The following is a 23,068-nucleotide window of genomic DNA, read 5'->3' on the forward strand; positions in this document are numbered from 1 at the left end:
CCGCGACCTCGTGCTGAGGAGCCCAACACCATAGCCACTAAGCAACCACGGCGGGTGGACTTTTGAAGAGTAAAATGCTCAGATTCTATACACTTTGTCCATTTCTGTTGCCCACCTCATTGCTTCCATCCATGAAAAGACTCTTCAGAACAACAGACGCTCCGGAGGTATCAAGTACGACACTATTTTGAAAAGACCGTATGATGACGATATTGTTTGCTTCTGTGATTTGCTGGCAGAGTAACACAACCCCGTGTGGTCCTTGTGCCTTGGTTGCCGACTGCCGATTTTTTAAGTTGGAAGCTACTATAGAAATCTACTATAGACCGTTTCATCGGGTGAGGAGGAAAGGGCATGCAAAAAGCCTTTCCTGCTCTCTGGCTTGTGACATCCGGCACGGCGCTGCTTGAAAATATTGTTGTCACGTGCTGCGGAACGATTTCGAGATGTTTTAGATCGTACTTTGTGAAATTTTTGCAATGTCCATTCATATGAGGTCGTCAGGGAACCAATGTGTAGCGCTTCAGTAACTATAGTATACGGAAATATCTCTTGAGGGCGCAAACATGTGACGCGCATTATCCGCCGTGGTGTGTGTATGTCTTGTGAACTTTTTTCATATATCAGTTTTAATTCAACGGAGAGAACCGGAGTCTGTGTATCACCAGCATGAAATGGTAAATCTGCTCACTATCTGATCGCTTGGCGTAGGGACTAAAACATAATATATAAGAGCGCATGCTTGTGTACGACCAACCTAAGGCAACTGCGAAACATCTGAATGGCAGGCACTATCAAGTAATTGTGATATCGACATCGTTCTCACGCATTTCAAGTCGAGTAGGCTTGAAATCACTATATGTCTATGCTAGACTTCCTGCATGTGGCCGATGGCGCTGCTCAACACAGTGATCACTGAGGTTGGTGAACCAGCATGATATATAAGTTATGTGCTTCGGCATTGCCTTTGTGCCTTGTAAAGCCATAATATATGAGAGGGATCGCATAATAAGAATGCGATGGATATTTTTGAGGACAAAATTTCCCCAATACATGTGAGTGCGTCGTAGAGAACGAAACGAACACAACTGAAAAAAAAAAATCTGGTGTCATCCTCTTTCTTGAAAAAGAAAGAGAAAACAGGCTCTAACGCTGCAATACGACCTCGCATAGTCACACCCCACAAGGTTTATAGATATATAAACGTTGATACCGTATGCTTGGACCATGCGCTACACAGAACAAAGATATCTGTAATCCAGCACCTACCACTGCTTAGGACGCTCGGGCAGTTCACAAATGGTTGCTTTGCTGGACAAGTTTAATTCACACTGTAAGGTATGCTGTTATCACTAACCAAAACTATTTTATTCATGGGTGGAAACCTCATCCACCGAACCAAGTAGTCAGGCAATGTAATCTGTAGCTAACAGCTTGAACGCTTCTCAATGTATAACAAACAGCACAGCTCCTATCGTAGCAGAACGGTACCCACGCTGCTACGATCATCGCGTATGTTTCATTGCTCCTAACCGTAGCTTAGAACTAGAGGATAATACTGCAGTAATACCCGTGTCACACGGGCACATTTGGAAGGCCTTCCAGTCGACGGCCTTTGAAACGCCAGAACTCTATCGACTCAAAGGAGTTGTCGCGCTGCTACACGGCACTTTTGAAAGGCCGTTGAGTGGTTCCGGCGTTTCTCGCCAAATTGTGTAGCGTTGCGTATCTTTATTTTCGTTTTCATGTTACAAAAAGGTAAACAACATTAAAACCACTTAAAAGCACTATAATTTCTTTTATGTTTGTTTATACATTAAAACAATTATTTATACATTGCCTTACATGTATGTTTAGTTTTTAAGTTGTTGAGTAGCGAAACTGCGGCAACGTTTGCGTCGCTGCACGTCGCTGTACGTCGCTGTTGTCGAAAGTGTGTAGTTCGCACATATCAAGTGGCAAAAATAATTTATTGAATAATTGATAACACTCATATATACCGTATTTACTCGCATAATGATCGCACTTTTTTCGCCAGAAAAATTGACGCAAATTCAGGGGTGCGATCATTACGCGGGTTAAATTTCCCACGAAAAAAAAATTTTTTTTTTTCGTCCCGCGTTTGCTGCGGGATGCGGGTGCGGGACACCAAAACAAACATGGCGGCCGGCGGAGCAAGCCGAGCGCGCCGAATGCGGTTTTTTTATCTTCTCGTGAGTACGTTACGTGCATTGAAACAGTTTCTTTCGTATCAGTGATGAATAATATCGTTAGTATCGGCAAGTTTGCGGCAATAACGTAGCCATGTCCACTTTGAGGGGACAGAAACCGATGGGAGCACTTAGCTGCCAGTGACAGAAACGCATGGCCGGTGTGCTGCGGAAACTGCGGCACCGGTTTCACTACTCTCCTAACACGGCACGTTTTCGCTAAGGATGGGCGAATATCTTAGCTGCGTTACAAGCGTCGGCGTATGAATAGGGTACACTTTTAACGTATCCGTGTAAACGTGGCTACTATCATTGCCACGCGCGATTTGTTGCGGGCTCACGAGTGCACATGAAAAGAATCGAAAGGCGCCTCTTTTGTTTTTGTTGACCACAACGATTATAAAGCCTACCCATAATAAAGGCAGGTTTCGTTCTACCTCTTTTTGTCATGGAAGTGCGGAAAGTGATGAAAGTAATGAAATGAGGCATCCACTTAAGAATGTTTGGTGCGTGCAGGCGAGTCGTTCGCGTGGCATTCGACAGATGGTAAGCGCGATCATTGTTAGCTAGACTTGGAACACCACATATCGCTGCGGCAAGTTCGGGGTGCGATCATTACACGGGAAATAAAAAAAATCGAATTTTGACGACAAAATTCAGGGGTGCGATCATTACGCGAGTGCGATCATTATGCGAGTAAATACGGTAGTATTTTTAGAGCATTTTGGTTTGATTTGTTCTTTCTAACCGTGAGTTGGAGCACACTGTGACAGAGAGGGCATGTTCGCGCTGTTTCCGTTTCCGTTGCTCAAAGGCCATCGAGATTTCGATAGAGTTGTGAGGTGCTCCGTTGACTCAATAGACTATTGACTCGGCGGCCGTCGAAACCGCCTGTGTAGCAGCTCGAACTTGACCTTTGAGTCAACTGACTATCGGTTGGAAGGCCTTCCAAACGCCCGTGTGACACGGGTATTAGGTCACATTTGTGAATGGAACATTCAGAAATACACAATTGACCTCCGAGGCTGATGATAGGCTCCAGCACTCGCGCACGCATCACGGTACGTGCTCCGTCCATCTCAACACCAGCAAGATGTCCAGCCAGACAAACTTAAACCACTTCAGTACGTCTCACAGAACCGTCTTCCATGTAGAAGACGCCACGTCACACTAAATAGACCGCACGAGCGCGAAAACAAGCACCAGAAACTACCGCCAAGCGTATACTGCCACGCAAGACGAAGCCAGCATGTAGCCCAAGGCAGCATGCCGACTGCCCATAGATGGCGCCACCGCGTGGCAATATGGTGGCGCCCATGAAAAAAACCATGTATAGGGACAAGCCTTCGTCCTGCACTGGACATAAAATACGCTGATGATGACGATAGAAATCTTTATTTTGCACTTTCATTTGTTTACTTGTTTTTGGCAGTGTTCTTCCTGCGCGAGTCCATTTAACGTGGTTCCGTTTTCCAAGTAAGGAAGAGGTGTATCTCACAAGCGTATATGTGAGATACACCTTATTTCATTTCTCTTTTGCAGGTTTACGCGCCTTTATGGTGAATGGCGGGCATTATTCACATTTATACTAGTAAAGGTACACCCCCTCTCGCCCCGAAAAGAAATCCTAGGTACGTGCCTGCCTTATGATGTCATGGCCATCAATTTACACAAATTCATAATGTATACACTGGTCCCATAAATTGACACAAGGTAAGTACAATTTCTGAAGGCAACAGTGTACTCGTTTATTAGACCGTGATATCATGAATAAGAGGATGATATGCGAGACTATGGCAATCCTAGCAACGGTAAGAAGAAAAGGTTCTCTTCTCTACAGTAACTGCCACTGCTCATTTCAAACAAGACCAAGTGGCCACAAGAAGATGAAGACTTAAATTGATACAACAGTCCTAATGAACACAAGTTCCTATGTTGGAAATGTTGGCTGTGGGCTGTCCCTTGTTTGGCCACGATTGAACTTCAGTTATTCAGTTAGTTATTCACTTCAGTTCAGTTATTTACCAAATTACAATAATATAAAACCTGCATCAACCAGTTTTACGCACACTCAATTATGCCTGCACAACATTTGGAGAAGTGTTTGACCAACTTTATGATCCAGCCGGGGAAGCGACCTTCCAGCTTCTCCTGCCCTACTGCGACAAATTGCTGCGTGAAGCTCACAATACGTCATTGCAGACAGACCAGCAGTGACACCAAGGGAAGACACGTGTGATGGCCACAGGGCTGATGGATGGCACTCGGTCGCCAACTACAATGCTGAGACCAAGGAACTTCTGTGAAAGTGCATTATTGCCGATTCGTTACGGTCATTACTGGGCTGTACCAGGAGCCAAGAGGCGCAAATGGAGTCAAGTGTGGCACCCCTGTCTGCAAGTATCCCCTTCTTTCTCTGGGACAGCGAGCCGTGTGCACCTAGGCAATTTCTCCGATGGTGTTCACTGAAAAAAGGTGCTGGAGTGATTGTGCCCACTCTCGTTTGCAAGGCGACTACGAGTACTCCGGGCTCCAGCCAGTGTGTGCTAGTGTGCTCTGTTGTCCGAGTGTACTCTGATGTGTGCTATTCCAGGAAGGTGTAACTCACGCTATGAGAACGCTATACTGCGCTCCGTGCACCGGCCAGTACAAGTACCCCTTGTTCTGTGCAAATAAGTTTGCCTTTCCACTGTAAATAAACCCCCTGTTCTGTTCCTCATCCTCTCGACCTTGTACTTTTCACTAAAGAAGCAACCCTCGTCAAGTAAGCTCGAACGACAGCGTGCACCCACTTAGTCTCCGTGTGATGCCCCGGTAGCATAGGCCAGCTACCCGTTACGAGACGCAACGGCGGCGTAGGCTAGAGAGCGACCCTCTGTGTGACAGCAGACTCCAAGACCACTTTCTCAAGTCCTACACCACACCTCACTTGCCAATGCACTTTCCAATGCCAGTACGCTTCTTCAGGTACATCACGCTAAAATAAAGCCCTTTTTTGATAAATGGAACTGACAGAAAAGAACTCGGACACATGATGGCTAGCATAATTTGACAAAGAACTCAGGTTCATATCCTGCACTAATATTATGCGTCAGACTCACCTGTTCACTCATCTCTCTGTTGGAGCGGTGGCGCAGAAGGCAACGATAGATGCGACCTTCCCCTGATGCCACGTGAGGACACAGGCGGTCTCTGTCTTCCTGACACGCAAAGAAGAGGGGCCGATCCAAATGAAAATCCTCCCCTTGAAGTCTGGCCAAGTGCAGTAACTCCCGACGACAGTTATCCTGAAGCTGGTTAATTACACGTGATAGGCACTCAAGTGTCGCTCCCTGCGAGTGGCGCTCCTGGATGAAAAAAAAAAAAGCCATGAAACAGAAGTGTAACAGTAAACAACATCAACTTCGTTACAAAATTCTGCATTATCTATAGTGGTGCAAATCACGGTGAAATAAGATTGACATAGTCCACACAAACAGCACCATATCACACTACCAAAATTCAAATAGAAAACAGTCAACATTATTATACACATTTCCCACATACAAATTCTAAAAAAGCATACGTCACAAAAACAATACCTCAACCTTCTACAGAAAAACATTATTTTGATACAACCAACTTCTGTTGATTCAACTTCAACACAGCACATGGAACCAGGGTGTCTACTGTTAGATATGGCGCCGTTTCCTGAGGCTACTTCGAGTTCCCCAGACCACATCGAATCGCAGCACAGCTAATTGAGGAATGCAGAAGCAGGAAAGCACATTCCAGAGGAGCGCCCGAGCAAACAAGTTGAAGGCCACAAGACACTTGCAAACAAGTTTGCGGCCCCCAGGTCGTGTGCCGCCGAGGAACTATTCAATGCCTGACTTTTCCAGAAAGCGTGGGGATAGCACGGCATTGTTGGAAGTAAAGTGGGTGCCAAACCAAGACGGCGGTAATGCGCCGTGACAGCTGGACGTGCCGGGAAGGCCCAAGCGTACCTCTTCATCGCCTTTGAAGAAGACATTTGCTACCGCTGCGCGGCCGTAGCACCGGGAGCAGGTGGGCGCTCGGACAATGAAGCATGAGCGCCCCCCCCCCCATTCTCCGCCTTGGAAGAAGCGCATTGCAAGTCTGCGAGGCAAGACCGCAGAGAGCCGCCGGGTGTGACAATGCGATACGGGCGCCAACCATTGGCTGAAAATGGCGTCATCTGAGCGGACTCTCCCCTTGGCCAAACATGACGCGACTTCCAGTCCTCGAAGGGTTTAAAAGAAGCATTCCAGAGAGACCAGAGCATTCCCTGATTCCCTGATTCACCTCTCTCGAACTTCTTGCCGCGGGCCGCAGCATCCGAGTTGCTGCCGGCCCGTAATGACTGTACTACCGTTACTTGAGTCTCACCTCTCTGTATATAATGTAAAATAAACCCTCCCAAGTTTGTTTTTCATCCCGAAGTCCGTCCTCAACCCCTACACTACCATGTTGACATTTCCAAATTCCCCGAGTTTTCCAGGTTTTCCCTGAGTGCTTTTGCGAAATTCCCTGAGTGATGCAAAACTATGTTTTATGTCAAGTCGCGCTGAAACCATATCGCCCTATGCTGTCACTCTCTAGTAAGCATATGAAAAAATTTTTGAAGAAAACCGACTTAATCCAATTTGAATACTAAGGAGTAGTGTTTATGTTATTCAAAAAAAGAATATAAGGGGGGGGGGTTATTAAAATGCACAGCAAATAAAATGGCTTCGAAAAAATTTTCAAATCGAGTTGGACATTCTCTAGTACAAATAAAAAGGAGATGCATACAGAAGCAAATATTTTCGAATATGAGCTATTTCTATCAACTGATAGCATGCTCAGTGTCATGCAACTGTCCTGACATACTCTCAGCTCGCGCAAGACGCCTCAGTGTTGTGTTTCACTGCTTTAAAGAGTTTATTTTGGTTTGGATGAGGGACACCTGCATCTCAGCATCAGCCAACAATTTGTTTTTTGAGCGCAGGCTCCTTCAAAGAAGCGGTCGCATACTTAATTCCCTGTTCATTCCTCAGTGCGTCGATCCTTTCTGTTCTCGTCCTCCTTTCGCCGCGCGTTCGCCCCACGGACCATTTGAAGAATACTCTTGGTCAATTCACAGTCAACGTCCAATTTTTCGGACCCCCTAGGGGCCGCGAAAACTTACGAAAAATCAGGCAGTCCGAAAAAATAAATTCATGTCTTTTACTGCCCTTAAGGGCTAAAATCGACACATGTACGTCTGAGAAAGCTCTGAATGCCTGTCAGTGCACTTATTAGGCATATCGGTGCTCCTACTGTGACATGTGAGGGCGGGTGCACACGTGTAAAATTAAGGAATACATACAGTGTCCCGTGACAATTGCCCCTTCCAACGCTTGTTACGCTTCACTGCGTTACATTACTGTAATGAGACGAAGCAGACTTTCGGGAAAGAGCATTATGCAATGCGCCGTGCTTTCCAAGCTTCGAAGACAAAATTATTGCTGGCAGCGGAGAAATGAAGAAATACGGCACCGAACGACAAGAAGCTTAACAGCGAACGTCGAAGCAGCTAGGCCTAGCGTTGCCGCAGTGGTGGCTACGGCTGCCAGCGGATCTGCGTGCGAGAGCACAGGTTCAAGGCGGCGAGGTAATCAAAATAGCAGTGGTGGTGGTTTTCATTAATGCCGTCTGGGACCTGCGATCACGCAAAATGTTTAGAAAATCGGACGGCGAAGAGTTCTTGCGTCTGAAATTTCAGACGTTATGATACATTGACTCTTTGGGGTACGTGGTGGTGCCGCGAAGCCGTCCGAGTTATCGGGAATCCGAAAAGTCGGTCGTTGACTGTACACTGGCAGCTCCTCCAGCCGACGACGATTTGTTACGAGTCCTGTCTGTTTCTCGAGCCAGCATTACTGCGACTTTTGACCCTCTAAAAAAATTACAGCTAATTTTCACTGATAGAAGCATAAATTCCCTGAGTTTTCCCTGAGTTTTTCCAGACTACTCAAAATCCCTGAGAATTCCCGGTTTGTAGACACCCTGGGAACTCATTTGATTGATCTGAAGTTTGAGTAAAAGGATGCCTTTAAAACTTGCATCAAATCAAATATTTACTGGAAACATCAATATATATGGCAGTCTGGCTGTGCTCATACGGAAATGCTATGCAGACAACTGTGCAAAAGGGATTTGCACAGCTCAATGATTCAAACACGATAACGGGACCGCTTGGCGGCTGGCGCTTTATGCGCCACCAGTGAATGCTGGGTGATCTCTGCGGGGCAAATGCAGTCAGAATGCATCCCAAAGGCTCTTGCTCTTATCGCATACCACAATGCATCAGCTCGGTATTCCCAGCTCACACTAGTGGCCCCAAAACCACCGACACCCACGTGCTAAGCCAGTTCTATCAAGGGTGTGTAGTCTAAATATATCGAAAAAAAATCAACAAATAAGAAAAAATGATTCAACCTCTTTTGGGGGGATGTGAAAAAAAGTTCACACTTACATCAGAAATCTTTGGTATCCGTCCACAAGTGAAGCGGTCAATGTCTGAGCCACAAGCATCCGTAAATTTGTACACAAGCCGGTAGTCTGAGAAGACCACTGACTGCATGCGCTCCAAGAATGTGTGGCACTCCGGTTCTGTTGCATTCTCACTGTGGTCTATAAGGCAGGCCAGAAGCTGACCCTTATCACCTGGTAAACACTGAGGAAACTGTGCAAGAGAAAAATCGAGCAGGGTTCACTGTTAGAGCACTCGTCATAAACATAATAAAAAATTTACACACAGTGCCACCTAGGTAGTAATGGTTACAATGGATATTTCCTTCATGAAAGGAAAAATTGTCATTCACCTAAACTGTAGCCAGAAGCTACAAAAGACAATTTTCCCTTTCATGAACCTTCCTCTATTTTGCGCACTTTTGCAGAACTGATATTTCAATAATATTCCCTCATGCATTACTTTGCATGTCTTTCCTTTTACAGGCAATAACCAGTTAGTGGTACATTCACAGTTCAGTTGCAGCAATGAGTGGCAGTGGCATAACCACAAAGAAAAAAAAGGGGGGGGGGGATGGGCATAAATTAGGAAAGTCAGTGCAACATGGAAATAAACAGGAAAAAGAAAGTACAATGATGAAACAGGTTGTGGCCAGTGTAGTGTGGACGTAAAGAACAAAAAGAGGTCCGAGTAAGAACTAGACCCTGTTCACCAGTGTACTTGCGGGAGTGAACCTTGCACGTGATAATGTGCACACACTCGAGCATGAAAACATGAGGTGGTCGGCGTCACATGCGCCATGGAGAGGAAGGAGAAGAGACCATGTGTGCCCAGGCAGACGGAGCTAATAAGCGGAGCAAGGACGATGAGTTGGCTTGAGTCATACATCAACATGCGGAAGGCCAACAGCTGTCGGAGGGACCAGGTTGAGTGTCAATGCACAAGGGAACCTCTAAACGACACGTATTTCACTCTCATCACCCAGCCGACAAACAAGAGTCTGCGAGAGCTCTCCTGCCATCTCCCCTTGTGCAAATCAACAAGCAACATACCACACTGGCTTCGTGGGATGCCAGCCAAATTGTAAGCGCACTGTGTTCCTCGATTGGAACACTTTGTATGGACGCTTGGATATATTTCTCACTTGCCCCATGCCCTCCGTCCTTGTAATTGCAATTTTTGTGTTTGAATATAAGTCTGTGTGCCATGATTATTGCAATTCCTTTCTTGCTGCCCTCGCAGGTGTCTCTGACCCTTACAGCCTGCTCCCCATACCAAATCTCAACGGATATACAGAAAAGGTGGTGCAGACACCAGGCACACATCTGAAGTGTGGAGTGTCAATGCAGTGGGGAGAGAAGAACGTGCATAGAAAAAGATCTAGGAGGGCTATACATGAAGTTTAATACAGAAGTTTTGAAACAGATTATGTTACTATTCACTGCCACATTTCCAAGAGACATGGTCAATAGTGGCCCTCTTTCAGATTAACCTGGGCAAGCCCAAACTGGCCCTTCTTATCAGTCCTTCCAGGGCCACATTTGTTAGCATCCAGTGAGTGAGTGAAGAAAGCATGGCACAGTGGGAAAAATCGTGCAAGAGCATCTGCGAGTCCAGAAAGTTTCTTTCTGATGGGTGCCTCACACTTTGACAGATGGGCAAAAGCGCATCCGTGGTGAATAGTGCAAAAGAAATGCTGGTCAGATTTGATGGAGGCAGCTCAAGACAGACTTCTGGCATTGTTACAGTGGAGAAGACCTGGATTTGTCAGTTTGATCCGGAGTATAAGCAGCAGTCAAGAGAACAAATTCTTCCTGACCCTCCAACAAAATCAAAGCAGCCATTAAGAAATGTGTCGCTAAGTGAATGGTGCCGAGTTTCCTTGAAAAAATTGGTCATGTCGTGAATGTTCCACTTGGGGAAAAGGACTATAACTGCTAAATGGGAGTATGGCTCCCCAAATTTTTTAGCAAGCTGCAAAAACAGCAGCCAAGAACATGCCGGAGAGGGATCATGTTACACCATGACAATGCACCCACGCACAAAGCCAACAGCACAGCCAGGAGCACTCTTCAGTTCCTGGAGTCTGCAGAGGCTAAAGTCATGACTCATCCCCCTTACAGTCCTGACCAGGCCCCACACGATCATTTCCTGTTCTCTACACTAAAGAACTCTGTGTGTGGCAAGAGGTTTTCAAGCCCTGAAGAAGCCATTTATGTCTGCAAAAGTTCCAGCATTCGGAGAAAATAAGTGGAAAGAATGTTTTCAAAGGTGTTTTGAAAAATTCAAGAATGCATGGAATGTCAATGGTGAGTATTTTGATAAAAAGTAATTGTACGAAAGGCAGCATCTCCATTTTTCACTATCTCGAAAATTTCAAATTGCCTCTTGTATGTAAAAGTCATGTGGGATACTTGAAAACATATCAGCTTGCTGCACAGATGCACATCATTTGACAGCTGACAACAGTAGGTACCACCGCTTGGAAAGCAACACTTGTCTAAAAATGGTAGCAAATTGCAAAAACAAGCGCCCATAGAGGAGGAAGGACAAGTCAATTTGCTGATGAGTGGACCCAAATGCACGTGTTTATATGGATTTTTATAGGCAGGAGATGAAAAGTGAGTGAAGGCAAATGAGTGCTGGCATATGTATACAGTTTCTCTTTGAAATGAAATTTCCCTTGCATTCTTAGATTGCAAGTGACTAAACCTGGGTTTAATGGGGCATCAAATGAATTGCTTCAATGACTGTCTCTGCTATGCAATTGGGTTTGGAAGAATATGAACTGGTCCAGCATGCTCTGAGCTGCTCAGCAGCATGAAGGCACCAGAAAACACACTGGTCGCCATAATTCATGCTGTTATGTCTCCCAGTGCAACTAATGTTCTAGGCTATGTATCAGATGGGTTTCGAAGACACTTGAAGTATACAGGGTGTCCCTGCTAACTTGGACCAAGTTTTTGAAAAAAAATTATGCTTTCTTCAGAACAGAAATTGCATGGATATTCTTTGCGTTTATCTAAACTTACTGTACCATTTTTTTGCTCGTCTTTTTGTGTGTAATTAGCTGAGATAAATTAATTAACTATTTAAATATAGCTTTAGATGTTCAGGCATCAATAGGAACATTGTGGAGCTTCACAAATATTGCCCAACCCAGGTACTTCCAACGAGATGGACTTAGTGTGGCCGTTTTTATTCGGGAAGAACTAAGGCCCGCGGAGTTTAAAAAATACCATGTGACAGCGCACTCTGTGTGCCCGAATGCGCCGCGATTACAGCGGTCTCACGAGTGATTTGTAAAAACATCGCAAGCATCGCGCCTTCCCTTCACTTACGAGAAAGGGGTTCAACCTTTGCTCGGCTGACATTACCAGCAGTGGCTGGTGACGGCGCTCCAAAATAAGCACTTCGTCAGTAGCCGCGCTGTATTTCAACTGCCGTACGAACCCACTGGCGCTTATCTCGGAACCAAGCACAACACTAAGCTCTGTCGCGGGCAGCACGAAAGGTGCGAAGCGAGAGATGTTTTTTACAAAGCACGGTTGAGAGCACTGTAATCGTGGCGCATTCAGCCGCACAGAGCGCATTGTCACGTGGTATTTTTTAAACTCCGCAGGCTTTCGTTTTTCCCGAATAAGAATGGCCATGCTAAGTCTATCTTACTGGAAGTACCTGGGTTGGGCAATATTTGTGAAGCTCCACAATGTTCCTATTGACGCCTGAACGTTTAAAGCTATATTTAAATAGTTAATTAATTTATTTCGGCTAATTACTCAAAAAAAGACGAGCAAAGAAATGGTACTGTAAGTTTAGATAAACGCTAACAATATCCACGTGATTTCTGTTCTGAAGAACGCATAATTTTTTTCAAAATCTTGGTCCAAGTTAGCTGGGACACTTTGTATAATCTAACCAATCTAACTATAACAAATTACTACCGCTCCCAAACCCCTTTACTAATGAAGTTTTACCTTTTTCTCTTTAACACAAGAGGGCTGCTCATTTTAAGCACACTATACTTCACCTGCGTCAGCATTACGAGAGCATCCTCAAGGTCAGATCTAAATGCCTGTTCCTTTAAATTGCTCTTTCAACCTCTTTCCTGCTGCCTTTCTTTCACCATGGTTTTCATCAAGAATCCTACATCAGTTATTCTGACAATTCTCTTAAAAAAAAGAAAAGTCATCACTGTTACTACCATATCTTATATTTGGACTGACATTACATCAATTAATGTTCTACCATGCTAGCCAAAAACATTAATTATAAGCATGCTGCACTGCATACAAAGATGTTCCAAAAAGTCTGTACAAAGAGGGGAGCAAACCATTTCCATCAGTCGTTTGCAAAACTTTGATGCTGCATCATTGAACCGGTTGTCTTGAGTGATATCCCGTCGATATTTCCAGAGTAACTGAAACAAAATAGCAAAATGGTATCAATAACGCTACACATATAAAATGAAAATTTCTGAGCCACAGTAACAAACTTAGATTCATTTCAATGTAGTTTACAGCAAAGTGTACATAAGTAATATAGCAGCTTTAGTCAACGATCTAACTGGACCACAAGAAAGTTAGGGAAACTTCCACAGATGTGAATCCTGTACAGAATATGTTAAAACATGCTTTACCAGTAAACAAAAATACTGTAGTGGCACAGACTTGTCCCACACAAACCTAACATCTAAAATTTATTGTTTATAATTGATGTTTCCAATACTGTGCAGCTTAATTTTGGTGAAGACTGTCATATGTTTATTGGTCTTTATTTATTTTACTATTCATAAATTCTGGTGAGATGTTCTGCAGAAATGTCAAACAATAATGATTTCTAGCACAAAAAAAAAATGGCGAAGGGCACTGTCAAGAGTATGTGACCACCACAATACTCTTCTGATGACAATTCTTGTCACCACCTACCATAAGCACTCAATTAGCATTAGCACCCATTTCATTCAGAATTCAACACATCATATGTCATGGCACTCTAAGGTCATATTTGGCCTTTACACCATTAAACACCACACATCATCAATTCTTCTCACAAGTTAAAAACTCATGACAAGCTAGCTACAAGCATATAAAGCTACAAGAATAAAAAGCATGACATGAAAAACATACACAAAAGAATCGAACAGGATTGAACCAGTCCAGAACAGCAGGAGCAGCCATGTTCAAAGGATCCCAAGCATCAGCTATGCAGAAAGAGGCGGGAGCCCAGCCACAGTAATGGAAGGTGCTGATGCTCTACGCCAGGTTGTCCAGGTTGGTTTTAGCTATACTGTCAAGATTGTTAGTGCCAAAAATTTTATCCTAGTCCAGTGGGAATTCACCTACTGAGCTGTAATCCAGTTGACACACTCTGCACATCCAAGATAGCATGTCCCCGGGACTAACTCCAGTGCAACCTGTGAGACTCACTCAAGAACTCAAGAGTCTTATAAAGATGTGCACAACCCTTCGTCACCTACCTGGTTGGTCTCAAGGAAAGAACTGAGTGCTTTACAAGTGCATTACCTTTACCAGCCTATACTTTGTGATGTTTTCAGTTAAGAACTGATATCTCTATAACCTTATGCCTAAATAATGTGGTAAAAGCATGGCAAGAGTGGCCATTTTTGCATTATAATGGGCAGCTGCATGAATGGAGCAGATGTAGCAAGGAAGTGAGGCAACCAGAAATTACAAAGCTAGAATACGCTGCCCAATAATTCAGAATAAGGTGCCAACTTGTATTAGTTAAACTTGATTAGGAATATAGTAGTATGTAAACATTGATTATAAGGCATGGTTTGTGCACCAACACACAAGTCAGACTCAATATGCACAAACCAAGCCTTAGTACTGAATTTCAGAAAAATAATGCCACCATCACAAGGATAATGAAAACAACACAAAAAGAGCCTACTTCTACAGTAGCATATTACTACTTGTGGGAACAATATTTCAAAAATAGGTATAAGAAAGGAAACTTACATGATGGCAAGCGTCAGACAGCCCTTCATCTTCTTTTCGCTGTAAAAGAAAGATGTCAGTCAAATGTACAATTCAGATCTCAATTTTTAGGAAATGGTAAATATAAAATGACAGGAACCAAACAGCTTTCATAAACACTACCATATGTTTTCACATCAGCATCACAGCCCTTTCTGTCAGTAATATTTAAAGTAAAAGTTTGATTTTATTAGCAGGTGGTTCTAATACACCAGGCTAAAACACTGCATGGAACAGTTGCACACTGCAAGAACCCCAAGAGGGAAGGAGCGTTTTTATAGATTACCCATGTATTAGACAAAAAGAAGCCAATTTATTATTATTAAAAACTAAATTTACCCCTACCATGTAAAAAATACCTTTAGTCAACTTGCAATAATTTGCAACTCTGATCATACAGCATTTTGGTTGATTCAACCTTTCGACTTCCTGGGGAAGGAAAATGCGGCTGGTAATGTGTAGAGTCCCTCTCTCTTGATTCCTCTCTTACAAAGTTACCATTAGCTTGTTTTCCGTGTGTATCTATTTGATAACTTATTCTCTTTTGGACCATATTCTATTCAATATTATATGATTTAACAAAATATTAGTCACTAGAAAATTAGCAGAAATCTACTATAGTTGCTGGCAGCCTTTTTCTTCAACTAATTTCAACAGATAGAGTTAGGCGCTTAAGTTGTAAAATATGCCAGAACACAGCCATGCAAAGATCCTATACATCCAAGCTTGACCTGAAAATGTGTGCTGGATTTTTGTTTACCACCCTAAACACTTTGATCACAAGAATTAGGAGTTGAACGATTGTGGAATGTATGACAAGCTACATCCGATATACACAGATGTAGATATTAAAAGCTGTCATTACGTTCCTCACTACTCCACAGATGTTATCACCAGCATTACAAGCAAATTGAGATATAGGCTGTACTAATCAATGCTCTTGCAGTGCTTGCTGCTAGGCTATTTTAACATAGTATTGGATGCCACACATTCTCACTGTCACACTCAAGTATACAAACATATGTTAGAAAATTTTAAATCCCAAGCAGTCAAGCATGAAACTAAAACCGCTCAGCCACAGAAGGCTTTGGATGCAGTGCAGCTGCACCTGGCAACCAGGCAGCTGGCAACAAAAACCACTGGTGTTCACCCTGACTTCCTCAAGCAAGCCTTGGGCCATCATTTATATATATTATTCTCTCGATATATATAATGCATCAAGACATCTCTCATAAAACTGCTTTAGATAATAATTTGAACTTATTATTATTACAAAGCTGCATCCTTCCTCAAAGAGTATGAAAATATGGACATTACTAAACATTGCAAATGATGACATGTGCCCCAGATGAAAACTGTCTATACTGTACCCAGAAGTAGGCACAACCATTAAATGCTTCATATTGCATCGTCTCATTAGTGTCTTCCTTGTTGCAACAAACTACTTAAAAGAGACATTAAAGAAAAATCAAGGGACCCCATGCATGTGTGTTTATTGGTGATAAGTGAAGCTTTCTTTGATGTCTACTGAAATGTCTTCCCTTCTCCTTCACTTCTGCATAGATCAATGCTCCTTGCTTGATGCGCACTCTGTTCACACTTTGTTCCCTTTTCTTTCTCCACAATCGGTTACTTCAGTTATACACTTCAATTTTCTGTTGCCGACTTCTTCCTTCCTTGCCTCTTGTTCTGCTTGTCTATTAAGCAACTACCCAATGTCCCACACCCAGTGGCACATGGACAGTTGCACATACACAGTGGCTGAAGCTTTCAGCTGAAGCACATCACTGGTCACTTGACCTTATATCACTGCATTCAATATTCAACTGACAACATCAACATATGTTGTTTATTTCTGCAGAGTCAACACAAAAGTTGACAATGCAACAGTGATCAAGTAACCAATAATTATAGCAATACGTGGTCACATACATGTACCATTACTGAACTGTATTGCCTGTTGTAGCCTTGGTCAAGTGTGTTCTATCCTACATGTTCCAGCACCTATTCATAAACAACATCTAGCTATATGGTTATCTACGGAAGCCACCTTTGTATATTCAAAAAGGGCTTACCTATAATTATGCTAAAATTTTTATTTGTTCACTTTAAACACCACCCATTTAGTCTTAGGTGGGCAAAAAAGGAGCATCAGACCAATGCCAAAATTCTGAAAAGACAATTTGTCCCCTTGCTGAAACTTGGCACCAGATTGAGGTTCATCTCTTGTTCACCTTGACTTCCTGCAATCCTAACCTTTTAGTTTTCTTTTGTATACCTTGAAGACATAAAGAAACCTAGGATTTTCTGATAAACGTCAATCATTTGCGTGATAGCTGCATTGCTGGGAGACATGCTATTGGCTGCAATATCAACCGTCGGTGGCAGCACCATTGCCACATTAGTGTGGATAAGCGGTCAGTGCCACACTGAAATGTAAACTGTAAAGCTTCGCTGCTGGTGATTTCAGATGACTGTATGCTAATCAAATGCGCTGACTGTGGTGAAATTATAATACGAGGTGCTTTTCCTTTTTAGCTGCACCACAAATTTAAAGATTGCATGTGGCATAAAGCACATTTCTAACCATTGAACTAAATTACTCAATGAGGCGGCTATTACTTCGAGAAGTCAAAATGCGCATTTGAATAACTAGCAGAATTACACTAATGAACTTTTTAATTAATTACTTTAGGCCACACATTACAATTTATGAATTGTAGCCAGTGAGTTCATAAGGATGACCCACCTGGAATGCATTCTCAGGACTACACCAGTTTCAAGATCATTTTTAAAGTGTCCGACAAAATGCATTGGCGTTCCAGTTACTTTTGTGCTTCAATGCATAAAACAGCATTTTGTTTAAAACGTGGAACAGCAGTGCATTTTTACTACAAATTTGGTGCCACATATCTCGAAACCGGTGCCATTCTCAGAATTTGTTCCTAGAAGATATGCCTTGCGAGCTCACTAGCCACAATTCATAAATTGAAATATCTGTCGTAAATTAGGAAAGGTAATTAGTGTAAGTATGTTATATTATACAATTAAGCATTTTGATTTCTCATAGAAGTAATGGCAGCCTCATCAAGTAATTCAGCTCATTAGTTACAATTGTGCCATCTGCCACAGGCAATTTTTAAACTTTTGCTTCAGCTAAAAAAAAAAAAAACTATATGCATTCCCTCCAGTTCTACATTTTTGCACGAAACGTGCATATTTAACTTATTTTGCTTGAAAGAAATGGAGACTGTTGTTCAATGGAGTATTGGCACTAAGCCACATTGTCTGTTTCAGAACTTCCTTGGTGCTTGGTGCTTCCTTTTGTGCACGTTCTGCTTGCGTTCTGCCTACTCTGTTGGCCACTGCTTTTGCACAGCACAAGCAATGTAGAATGATCTGCTAATCTGACACTGGTTTAAAAAAAAATGCCTGTTAAGTGTTAATGTGCACTCTTGTTCAATGCTTCTACCCATCCCTTTTTTCTCTCTCTCTCTGCAAAGTCTAAAACCGTTAATAAATTCAGTGGACATGCTACGTCACTGAGTGACAGCACGTCAGCATGATCACCATGTTGCTTCACACACTGTTATTTTGATTGCAGTAACAGTAAAAACATAACACTTAGATGACAAGCTGTCTTGGCATAGTTATGTGCTCAACAATGGTGTTAAAAAGTTAGAATTACATTCAGGGATAATATATTATGTCGTTTCCTTTGTTTAAGCAAACAAAGACCGCTACCTTCCATCAAGCTAACAATGACACACTAAGTAGGTTACAGTAATAACGGCAAATCAGGGTTATATGATGCCCGGCATCACACATGATCATCATGTAATACTGTATTTTCACTTTCATTCTGAACCAGAAAATCAAAGTACTGAAGTACCACAATTCATTTACGAGGCAAAATGATTATTTTGTAGTGGCATCAGAACCACCAAGTAATAGGGCACCATAGGCACAGATAAGCCTAGTAGCATAACCACTAAACAACATTCCCCCCCCCCCATGCACAACATTCAATTATACACCAAAGATCAAGTGCATCTCGCAATATATGAGCACTTAAGACACTTTTCCCGCTGCTGACTGGTCTTCACGTCACTTCATGATTTGTGGTGTCAAGAATGTTGAAGAATCACCAACACATCACAACAAAAGGTTGCTAAAGCATTGCGCTCGGTGGTCTCGCTGCAAGACCTTCATTTGTTTAGAATGACAACTTCTTTCTTCTGATATGCTTGAAAAACAATCTGGCAACAAAATTTAAATGACTGTAGCGAACAGAGGGTTAGACAATCACATGTCACGGGCTCGACATGTGCAGTCATTGATCCTAATACAGCGCAAAGACTACAGTGCAAGGCCAAATGTGTCTGCACATCCTCAAAAAATGCACATAACAGAATTTATGACTGTGCTACAACCATGGAACAAACAGCCTTTATGTAATATGCAAGCTGCGCATGCACATGTAAAGACATAGTGGCTAGCAGGCAATGTGACGCGTCATCCACACTAAGTGTAGTACAGTGAGTGTCTGCCAGGTTGCGACTCCACTCAATCTTGCAACCAATAGTGCACTGCAACTGACGCAGAAACAATTTAGTCAAAGAAGAAAACAGAAACGAAACAGACGAAAACTGAAGCTGAAGCAACTAACTTGTACTCGCAGATACTTTCTGGTCGCGAAGGCAAAGCCATGGGGGTCTATGAGCCCACAGCTAACTAGGCGTAAATGTTGCACACCACGTGCTTTGTCTGCTTAAAAAGCAATTTGTTCCTGAAATTTCTTGAAGACTCTCAGGAAAGCTGAGCAGTGAGTCAGCACACAAATGCCAGAAGCTATGAATGCCACTGTGTTTTTAGGGGAACTGTAAAACTATCGACAATCTCAAGTTTACAAAAACTTAAAAGCAAACTAAAACATGAAATGTCTATACTTACTCACAAATATGAAGTATCTTTGCAAATCGTATACTACAGCAGAAAAAAAAAACTATTTCTGCAGTTCACAAATGTTTTACAAAAATTACGGGACTAGTATTTCCAGCAGCGCTGCAGCTAGTAAGATCTAGTTCTGCAACTTTGCCTTCGCATTATAAAAAAGAACTCCACAGGGATAGATATTTCGTTCTGCATTTAGGTGCGGTTGGCAGGCATGTGGTAAAACCATTGCATACATGAGTGTACATGTCGCAAAAGAAACTGTAACAAATGTTAAAAGAAAGTAAAAAGATAGCCAATTACAAAGTACTGTACTCGGTGCATGACCTTGTTTCTTGCTTAAAATAATCAGTGAATTGGTACACAGGCTGGAAGTGTGCACTGCAAGAATTTTAACTTGCACAGCAACACATTTTCCACAAGCAGAATGGCATCGATGTCCTGTGATAACTGTTCGTCTTGTGCTGGTTTCACAGGTTTAACACACAGAATACTTGCACATACATAGGACAAATTGACACACCCCCATTCCGAGTTAATTTTCACCATGAATTACAGCAGCTTCCTATTTTACAGCACATCTCCACCCCACTTTTCGCGAACGCAATCTCCATAAACATAATGCATGAAGCCCACCAATTATTATCAACACACTTTATGCAGAAAAAGAAAAGTATCGATGCACAAAATCTGCCTGTAGATAGGCTAACATGTTCACTCCCGCTCTGCGTTAACACAGCCGTCAGCATGAGCCCCTAAAAAAAAAAGGCTCACGCAGGAAGCTCTGCGAAATTAACTACGACTGTCGCAACTACTTCCAAAAAACGAGCGACTCACAAAAGCGAAATCCCGAAGGCCAATCATGCACACTTCCCTGAATGCACTTCAGAGCGTGCAATTTACACCCCTGGCAACAACTACGAATGTTTGCAGCGAACCCAAAGCGAGCAGACCACATCCAACACAATGCTCGTGGGACGCGTACCCACCACATTAAGACAACTTAAATACTGAACTATTATTACACATTTATCACTCCAATTATCACACATCATCTACAATGGCCAGGATAAGGGAAACCAAGCGATTGTTTCTTTTTTCTTTGGACTGTATAATTATAGATCAGGGTTAAATTTGAAATAAACTTAATAATATTGACAAAGGACAATGGAAATGAACTTGTAAGAAAAGACCTCTCCACAGGTGGGAACTCGCACCTTCTGCAGAATGCATGCAGTGCTCCACCAAACGAGCTATAGTGATGGCTACCCCTCCGTCTACTTTCTTGGGTTACTTATGCGCATGAACTTATCATCTAGCTTTCAGGAGTGTTAAACAGCACCACTTGAGGCCACAGCGGATGTAGAACACCCATTAAACTGCACCTGTCACATAGTAAGAGGCCCTAGAAGAAAGCTATTGGCCAGCAAGTTCCATTTATTTAATTCATTGTGTAGTGAGCAGCCAAACTCTGGCAGCCCTGATGCTTTGAGGATATATACAAGTGCTTTTGGCCTGTTGCTTGTTTCCAAGACCAAATGTAATGTTTGCCCCAGCATCCATCAAGCGATGTTTCTTTTATAGGCAGTGTGATGCCTGCAGTTGACTGGATGTCTACATTCGCTGCCATGGCCTTGAGCAGCGCTGGCTAACAACCCCTAGGCTAGATTATACATACATGCAAAGTCTATCACAAAAAACTGAAGACCAGCAAGCTATTGCCACGAACAGCCAACTGGCCTACACTTCTTGAAATAAGGTTCACATAAACAAAGTGACTCAGCTAACTTTAGCCAAGGTACTAAAAATATGCTGCAACACTAAAGTAGGATGCGACTAAAAGAATACGGTTGGTTAGCTTTATGAGCGAGTTGCACTATCTTTGTACTTCGTCTAATTGTGCAATTAGCCATGATTTCAGTCAAGTTAGTCAATTAGTCAAATTAACTTTGCAGGTTATCTTAAATTTAGTAAGAAACGTCCAGTAAGAAGGTTGTAGAGCATGCTATGAAGTGTCAATTTAGCACTCTTTAACCTTCAAGCTATTACGCAACAATATTTTTCCACATCATAATAAAAGCACATGAAATATTGGTAAAAGAAAATGCTCATCTACCCATTTACGCACTGTGACTGCAGTGCTGTCAATCGTGCTGCAAATGAAGAAATAGCACTTTTAACTTAGTACACTGCTGATGAGACATTGGCAGGATGGCATTGCAGTTGCTGGCAGCGAGATTCACAGCAGTGATTGGCTTTGTGTTACTAGAATCAACAGGCACAGAGGCTCCTCATAGCAATAAGCAGACTGAAGAACCTAAAATTGTTGCTGCCCTGTCACATTCTTCATGGCAGCACACTAGATTAAATGCACTATTCATTTATGCACTGCGATCAAGGCCCACAAATGGCTGGTCACAGGCCTCTTTTCATATTTTGCAGGCTTTCTTTACGAGGTGCAAAAAATTACTGCATAACAGCTAGAAAGTTCAAACGTGCGAGATTGAACATTTCTTAGGATGCTTAACAACCTTCTCATTGTGAGTTTTTCCTTAATATTAATGTAAAGTTTATTATTTTTTGGCTAATTATGCAATTAAACAAAAAAAAATTTAAATGATGCGACTTGCTCTCCAACCCCCCTAAAGTGGCCAACAAGCTTTCAGCCATGGCCTATAGCACAAAAGCATAATTTTAAAACAGCTAAAATTAGCAGGGACATCGTGTATATCCAAGAAAATAAACGGCAGGTCAGGCATTGCCACGGCTCAATTTGTAAACAATCGCATCTGCCACACAGAGGTTATTGGTCAGGCTCACAACAGTACCAAACATCTATTCATTTACAGTTTTACTTCCCTTTTTCTTTATAGAATATACAAAGCTTACTGCAAATTTTACTCTACCTATAATTGCACAACTCATTTCTTTCAAAAAGGTTAATAACTTCCCCCATGCTTTTCTTGCCTTCATTGGTCTACTAGCTTCACATAGCTGCTAACTAATCATTTAACCTCGAGGTACCCTTTATTCTTCGCTCATTGCAGAAGTGATAATCTGGCCACTGTCAATTGTGTTCAACTGAAAGTACTTTGAATCCCTTGTGATTCATTTACATGCAGAAGATGTAGTGTGCACTTTACGCTACTATGAACCTCAATAATAACTGAAGTATAACAAATGGTTAAAGACACAGTGAAAGAAGTGAATATGCACGACAGTGAATTAACTTATAATTACTTTCTGCATTACTTTATCTGGTGGTTGGACATCACTTTGCTTAAACAAAGAAAGACTGCAAACAAAGGGCATGTCCTGCTGCTAAGTAACAAACTGCCATTCAATAACCAAAAGGAACACACGAGTCTCTGTAAAAGGTTATTCAACTTAAAGTATGCAGGGAAAGT

At 42.4% G+C, this 23,068-nt stretch overlaps 1 protein-coding gene across 1 annotated transcript in view; it reads right to left on the reverse strand.

Moving 5' to 3' along the window:
- The window catches only part of Glg1 (golgi glycoprotein 1), a 114,610-nt gene that overhangs the window by 86,046 nt on the left and 5,496 nt on the right, over positions 1-23,068 (reverse strand). The window contains exons 2-5 of the mRNA XM_065424392.2: positions 14,691-14,729; positions 13,040-13,126; positions 8,710-8,919; positions 5,312-5,557 (exon numbers count right to left, since the gene is read on the reverse strand). Coding sequence (XP_065280464.1) covers positions 5,312-5,557; positions 8,710-8,919; positions 13,040-13,126; positions 14,691-14,729 — 582 coding nt within the window. The remainder of the gene's footprint in view (positions 1-5,311; positions 5,558-8,709; positions 8,920-13,039; positions 13,127-14,690; positions 14,730-23,068) is intronic.

This window comes from Dermacentor albipictus, chromosome 1 (assembly GCF_038994185.2).
Source record: "Dermacentor albipictus isolate Rhodes 1998 colony chromosome 1, USDA_Dalb.pri_finalv2, whole genome shotgun sequence".
NCBI classification, from domain to species: Eukaryota; Metazoa; Arthropoda; class Arachnida; order Ixodida; family Ixodidae; genus Dermacentor; species Dermacentor albipictus.